At 39.5% G+C, this 7,671-nt stretch overlaps 2 protein-coding genes across 2 annotated transcripts; both read right to left on the reverse strand.

Annotated features, from left to right (window-relative positions):
• On the reverse strand, positions 1 to 618 carry LOC127328531 (uncharacterized). The gene has a single exon (XM_051355124.1). The coding sequence runs from the start codon at positions 616 to 618 to the stop codon at positions 1 to 3; it is 618 nt and encodes a 205-aa protein (XP_051211084.1).
• An 874-nt stretch (positions 619 to 1,492) lies between these two features.
• On the reverse strand, positions 1,493 to 2,110 carry LOC127328530 (uncharacterized). Its single transcript, XM_051355122.1, has one exon. The coding sequence runs from the start codon at positions 2,108 to 2,110 to the stop codon at positions 1,493 to 1,495; it is 618 nt and encodes a 205-aa protein (XP_051211082.1).
• Between the last annotated feature and the right edge of the window lie 5,561 nt (positions 2,111 to 7,671).

A 7,671-nucleotide genomic window follows, 5' to 3' on the forward strand; every position in this document is an offset into this window, starting at 1 on the left:
TCACCAATCCCTGCCACGCTTCTTCTCGGGATGTTTGAATAAGGAGAAGAAGCCCCTCTCAAACAAATCCAGCCTTCGATAAACCTCGTACGTTACATATGCATCCCGTGCAGCATATTCCAAATGCTTAGGCGGTAGAGGCGGCGGATTAGCCCACATCCTGTGCTCTGCCCTTCCAAAACCATCCTTCATCTCAAAATAGATTGGATCTATAATAGCTCCAGCAACATCCTTCAGGCCTTGAAGTTTCTTCTTTTTGTCCGGATCTCTCGATATTTCCCGGATATCCTTCAGATTATGAACATAGTGATTTGAACGTGAGAGAACTTTGCAGTCTTCTGCGGTGCAAAACCCAGCAAAAATGTACCTAAAGCCATGAAGAAACTCAACCAAACTTTCACTCCTCTCATCAGCATGGCATATGTGGTACACAAGAACATCGGTGCCAACACATAGCTGGATCACAGCAGCTTTCTTCGGATTGAAATAGGTACCACTGAGTCTGTCATACTCAACATCAAGACCAACAATCTTCCTAGCAGAAGAATCGAGGGAAGCTTCAGCATTGGTGATCCACTCCTCAACACTAGCTGCTGAATTCATGTACAAAACCTTCATAGTGGTTGTGCCATGGCAGGGGAATGTGTACTCGTGGGAAAAAGGAGCGGTTGCCATGCAAATCGGTGGACAGAAGAAAAGAAAGAAGAAGCAATTGGTTATTCACGTGCACCGAACCAGAAAAGAAAAGACCTGTATTTATAGATTGAGATGTAACAAACACGTCGTGATCCATGAATTCAGGAAACAAACAGTATATATCCAAAACAAATAAATAGAACAGCCTATAGAGATAACAAGAAAACAAAAATTCTGCGGGATAACAAAATAGAAAGGATCTTATCCGGGTCCGGGGTGAGTTAACATGCAGCTAATACCAGCGATCCAAAATGTAAAGAACAGGAATTGTCATAAAATATCATTTATTTCAAAACCTCTAAACAGGATGTTGTGAGAATAAATATATCGTAATTCAACTGCTAGACAGTTGTTCACGTAAAATGTTGATTAAAAAAAACAGTAGGAAGTTCACAACCGATTATCCGCGAAGTTCACTATTTATGACGGTGTGAAAAAAGTTCATACGAAAATTAAACAGAAACACACATGCAAAAAAGGGAGTTCAGGCATCAACAGCTGCGAAGTTCTCACATACTATTCAGATGTGAAAGGTACTGAATTGTTAAAAAAAATGAACAGACAACATATAGGATTGCAAAAAAAGTAAATAGGGACATCTTCATTGTATTATAAAATGAATAAAAGGGAAGGGAAACACAAAGTAAAAAAAAATTTATGACTGCGAAGTTCAGATCTAACCAACTAAGGAGTTCTCTTAAACATAAAACCTAAAGAAAAATGTAGGTAAAGTAAACGATTACAATCTGATCATAGAAAAAATAAAAAGAAAAATGTCCCTACAAAACTAAAATCTTCACCAATCCCTGCCACGCTTCTTCTCAGGATGTTTGAATAAGGAGAAGAAGCCCCTCTCAAACACATCCAGCCTCCGAAAAACCTCATACGTTGCATATGCATCCCGTGCAGCATATTCCAAATGCTTAGGCGGTAGAGGCGGCGGATCAGCCCACATCCTGTGCTCTGCCCTTCCAAAACCATCCTTCATCTCAAAATAGATTGGATCTATAATAGCTCCAGCAACATCCTTCAGACCTTGAGTTCTCTTCCTGTTGTCCGGATCTCTCCAAATTGCCTGGATATCCTTCACATTATGAACATAGTACTTTGAACGTGACAGAATGGTGTGGTCTTCTACGACGCAAAACCCAGCAAAAGTGTACCTATAGCCATAAAAGAAATCATACAACTTTTCACTCCTCTCATCAGCATGGCATATGTGGTACACAAGAACATCAGTGCCAACACATAGCTGGATCACAGCAGCTTTCTTCGGATTGAAATAGGTTCCACTGAGTTTATCATACTTAACATCAAGACCAACAATCTTCCTAGCAGAAGAATCTAGGGAAGCTTCAGCATTGGTGATCCACTCCTCAACACTAGCTGCTGCATTCGTGTACAAAACCTTCATAGTGGTTGTGCCATGGCAGGGGAATGTGTACTCGTGGGAAAAAGGAGGGTTTGCCATGCAATCGGTGAAACAGAGAAAACCCACAGAAAAAGAAAAAATAAAGGAAGAAGAATCGGTGATTCATATGCACCGAAACACAGAGGAAAAAAGACCTGTATTTATAGTTCCAGAAATGTAACAACAGACGTCGTGATCCACAAATTCAGGGAACAACCAATACATATCCAATCAAACAAAAGAGAAACAGCCGAGAGATAACCACAATAAAACAAAAAATCCTGCGGGATAACAAACAAAAAGGATCTTATCCGGGGCCAGTTGTGAGTTCACGTGCAAGCACAAACCAAGCATAAAAAGACTACAAAGAAGTTCACGTGATAACAGTGCAGACGTTCGCACGGAGCAAAAACACTGAAAAAATAAAAAGCTGTTCCGCACCAACCAACCCACCCCCACCCACCAAACCACGCCCAACCCACCAAAACCACCACTCGGCGCAAACAAACTCAACCACTGCCTGGTGTTCCGCCGGAAGAAGCATCCCACGGAGAAGGAGTCGAAGGAAAAGCAAAAGGGAGAATAAGAACAGAGAAAAGAAGAAGAGGAGAAGTCTAGCAAGATCTACAAAAAAGGAATCCAGGATAAGAAAAGCGAAGGGATTACCTAACAAAAGAAGGTGCGTCTAACCCATCCCCATCCCATGTACTCATTGAATCGCACTGCATTTTCCTCTCTTTCATCCTTCATGGCCGTGGTTTTGAATCTAGACTAGTATAAAAAAAAGATCTAACAACTTAACAAAATAATACCTTACAGATTACTTAAAAAAATGGTTTGCATACGATAGATCTATCAAAAAGAATCAAATAAAAAAATGTTAGGCAGGGGGTGGGGAAATAGACACTGATGAACAAGAATAGGCTTTCAGATAAGAACTCCCGAGAAGCTCACTTGTGAAAAGAAATGGAAAACAATATACAAAAAATAAATACGTTGGAGGGTTTTTAAATCTACAAACATGTATCCAGCCGGCATTAGTATACTGTGATTCGGAAACTTAAAAAATATATAATAAAAGAAGTTGGAGTTTAAAATGTAGACAAAGTATAACATAAAAACATGCAAACTAAAAGTGGAAGTTAAGTTCAAAAAAGTACAGAGGTCCTGTTAGTATAAAATATGTTTTATGTTAGAATCTTGTGACAGGAATGGCTGCTGGTCCATCGTACGTTGATGTCTACGCCCCCTCCTTTTCCTGTAGACAGTGTTGGGCCTCCAAGAGCAGAGGTTTGTAGAACAGCAGCAAGTTTCCCTTAAGTGGATCACCCAAGGTTTATCGAACTCAGGGAGGAAGAGGTCAAAGATATCCCTCTCATGCAACCCTGCAACCACAAAGCAAGAAGTCTCTTGTGTCCCCAACACACCTAATAGGTGCACTAGTTCGGCGAAGAGATAGTGAAATACAGGTGGTATGAATAAGTATGAGCAGTAGCAACGGCACCAGAAAAATGCTTTGCCCAGGACAGTAAACAAGCAGTAGTAACGCAGCAGTAGTAACGCAGTAAAACAGTAAACAAGCAGCGATAGCAGTATTTAGGAACAAGGCCTAGGGATCATACTTTCACTAGTGGACACTCTCAACATTGATCACATAACAGAATAGATAAATGCATACTCTACACTCTTGTTGGATGATGAACACCATTGCGTAGGATTACACGAACCCTCAATGCCGGAGTTAACAAGCTCCACAATTCAATGTTCATATTTAAATAACCTTAGAGTGCATGAAAGATCAACACGACTAAACCAAGTACTAACATAGCATGCACACTGTCACCTTCACACTATGTAGGAGGAATAGATCACATCAATACCATCATAGCAATAGTTAACTTCATAATCTACAAGAGATCATAATCATAGCCTACGCCAAGTACTAACACGGATGCACACACTGTCACCATTACACCGTGCAGGAGGAATAAACTACTTTAATAACATCACTAGAGTAGCACATAGATAAATTGTAATACAAAACACATTGCAATCATAAAGAGATATAAATAAGCACTTCACTATGCCATTCATAACAGTGAATAAGTATTCTGTAAAATATAGCCTAAGAGACCCACACGGTGCACACACTGTCACCTTTACACACGTGGGACAAGGAGTCTCCGGAGATCACATAAGTAAAATTCACTTGACTAGCATAACGACATCTAGATTACAAGCATCATCATATGAATCTCAATCATGTAAGGCAGCTCATGAGATTATTGTATTGAAGTACATAGGAGAGAGATGAACCACATAGCTACCGGTACAGCCCTTAGCCTCGATGGAGAACTACTCCCTCCTCATGGGAGACAGCAGCGGTGATGAAGATGGCGGTGGTGTCGATGGAGGAGCCTTCCGGGGGCACTTCCCCGTCCCGGCGGCGTGCCGGAACAGAGACTCCTGTCCCCCAGATCTTGGCTTCGCGATGGCGGCGGCTCTGGATGGTTTCTCGTACCGTGGCTTTTTCGTCTCGAAGTTTTAGGTCAGGGACCTTTATATAGGCGAAGAGGCGGCGTCAGAAGGTCAACGAGGCGATGACACCGTAGGGGGGCGCGGGCCACCCCTAGGCTGCGCCGGCCTATGGTCTGGTGGGCCTGTGGCCCCCCTCTGGCGACTCTCGGGTGTTCTGGATGCTTCCGGGGATTCTAAGATCTTCGGCGTTGATTTCGTCCGATTCCGAGAATATTTCCTTACTAGGATTTCTGAAACCAAAAACAGCAGAAAACAGCAACTGGCCCTTCTGCATCTCGTCAATAGGTTAGTTCCGGAAAACGCATAATTATGACATAAAGTGTACATAAAACATGTAGATATCATCAATAATGTGGCATGGAACATAAGAAATTATCGATACGTCGGAGACGTATCATACGTCATCCTCAGCGACAGCGAAAGCGATGAAGAGACCTGTAAAAGAGGTAAAAAAAGATAGAAATGCTTTCAAAAATACTTTATGGAACTAAAAATGTGCTTATTTTTTATGCAGGTCCAACTATTCATGGATTTGAAATCTTTGACAAGCACTGCCAGTTCGGAAATGAATGAAATGACCAAGGAAAATCTGGATCATCTCAAAAAGCAAGTACTTGACTACAAGCCAACAATCCCATATTATGTATGCAAGATGGGGAAGACAACGAACAACCTCACGAGGGGCAAAATGGTAATACCAAAACGCCAACTTACAAAACTTATTTTCGTACACTACCTGTATTACATATGATGTTTTGGCTGAACCAACATGTATTACTAACTTTGTTACAGTCTTCCGATATTTAATTGTTTCCTGAAGTCCAGATAAAAGAAACAGTGAAGTTCACTTACAGCAAAAACAGAAAAATGTTTCATGTTGACTTTGATAACTGTTAACTAGCATAATGAGATCAGTTGTTACATGGCTATGATATTCACTTTCATGTGTTTTCATGCAGACTTTCAATAAGGAATACACTGAAGAACACCTAAAGAATTATCTAACGGTGCCAACAACAATTCCAATAACCTCCAACACAAATGCCTGGGTTGTTACACGGGTAAGGATAAACAAGGTTGCAACTGGAAATGCAGTGATGACAACAAATTGGCCAGATGTAGTCATGGGTGCAGAAATAAAAGATGGAGATATCTGCATGTTCTGCTTCTACGACGGAACAAGAGAACTCGGCTGCTTCGTGACACGTCTTAGCAACTGAGTCTGAAAAACTTACTATGAAAATAAAATTATGTACCAGTTTACTTTATTGAACCTTATGTTTTGTATCAGCACACCGAGAACAATTATGGTTGTTTCAGTATTGTTGATGTAATAAGAATGCTTACTTATGAAGAAGTTCACATAGAGTGAGTACGAAGTTCGCTTATGAATGAAAAATTCCTACATGAAAAATCATTTCTGACTATACAGGAATAAAAATAGTACAGTTTGCATTGAGAAAAACGAATGGATATGGGAATACTTTTACACACATAACTGACAAAAAATAGAAGTTCACACTGTGATGATAGAGAAGTTCACTAATAACAAAATACAGCACAAATTTTGTACAGTTCGCTGTTTTGAAAAAGAAACAACATATCCTCACTAATTAAATCTGTATCCTGAATTCAATCACATAATGAGAAGTTCAGTTCACTAACACAACAATATAAAAAATGTTGAATTTCCTATCAACTACTAATTGCGAAAAAATTGAATCAGATCATCATCATGCAGATCCCAATGATTGCTGGGTTGTCTGCGAACCTAGACCAATAAGCAGCATCAGATCTTTCAACATACTAGGCCACTCCTCCACCAGAATTTCATTCTTGGGATGAAATAGGAGCTGATACATGTACTCAGCTTTCAAATCCTCAACGCGCCGCTGGTAGACAATCAGGAATGCAAAAAAAAACATAAGAAAAACAGTAAAAAAAAGACAAAGAGCTATACAGCGAAAAAAACACAGCACTACACTTACATCCTGGTTTTTTATATTATCAGCAATCTTATCACCATCGTATGTAGCACAAATTCTTAGAGCATAGAAGCCACACTCATTAGCCCCTTGTGCCGGAGTCTTTGGATATGAACACCTGTCAGCAACAACATCCCACTGTATATTACTATTATGTTTGTTAAATTCTGCAACACCATACACCTGTTTTATCAAGGCCACCATCCTATTAATCTGCAAAAACAAAAAAAAAGTGAATGGTTTCAGCAGTTTAAAAACAAAAAGGAATAAAAAACTGGGAAGTTCACATAGTAATGACATATCAGTTCACACACTACAATGGATAGTTTCAGCAGTTTAAAAAACATATAAAAAACTGGGAAGTTCACATTGTACTAACATATCAAATTAACACATACAGTCAGATGGTTTCAGCAGTTTAAAAAAATATAAAAATAGCTAGGAAGTTCATATTGTAAAAACATATCAGTACAGAAAAAAAGTTTGAATGGTTGCAGTAGTACACATAAAAGAAAAAGCTGGGAAGTTCACATTATATTAACAAATGAGTTCACATAAAAAAAGTAAAAATGATAGCAGTGAAAAAGTAAATAAAGAAATGATGAAAAGAAAATCACATACGATCTCAACACGATCCTCGTGGTGCCGACTCCTTGAAGTATGTGCCAGACCAGTATACCTCCTAGTGTCAAGGATGTCCAACGTACCAGTGTACTTGTTCATAACATAAACAGAGTGATGATCATGCATGAAATGAGGGATGATGATCTGTTCAGCAACAACCCAAATTAACAAAAAGGAAGTGCGCACGTGAAAAACAAAAAAAATAGCAATTTCACTAAAGCAAATATATGAAAGAGGTTCAGATTAAAAAGCATACCAACTTTGCTTTCAGCAAATTTTCATTAGGCCGAACATAACGCTTGAACATTTTAGCAGCAGACTTCACATCAAAAGGTTGTCTCGGTAATGGATTACCATTGCTGTCCCTTAACTTGAATGGTGCAAAATCAAGCAAGTACTGCACAAAAACACAAAGGA

This window comes from Lolium perenne, chromosome 4 (genome assembly GCF_019359855.2).
Source record: "Lolium perenne isolate Kyuss_39 chromosome 4, Kyuss_2.0, whole genome shotgun sequence".
Classification (NCBI taxonomy): Eukaryota; Viridiplantae; Streptophyta; class Magnoliopsida; order Poales; family Poaceae; genus Lolium; species Lolium perenne.

Bases quoted from the DNA above. Each gene is read 5' to 3' on its own strand.
- LOC127328531 (XM_051355124.1), bottom strand. From the start codon at position 618: ATGAAGGTTTTGTACATGAATTCAGCAGCTAGTGTTGAGGAGTGGATC.
- LOC127328530 (XM_051355122.1), bottom strand. From the start codon at position 2,110: ATGAAGGTTTTGTACACGAATGCAGCAGCTAGTGTTGAGGAGTGGATC.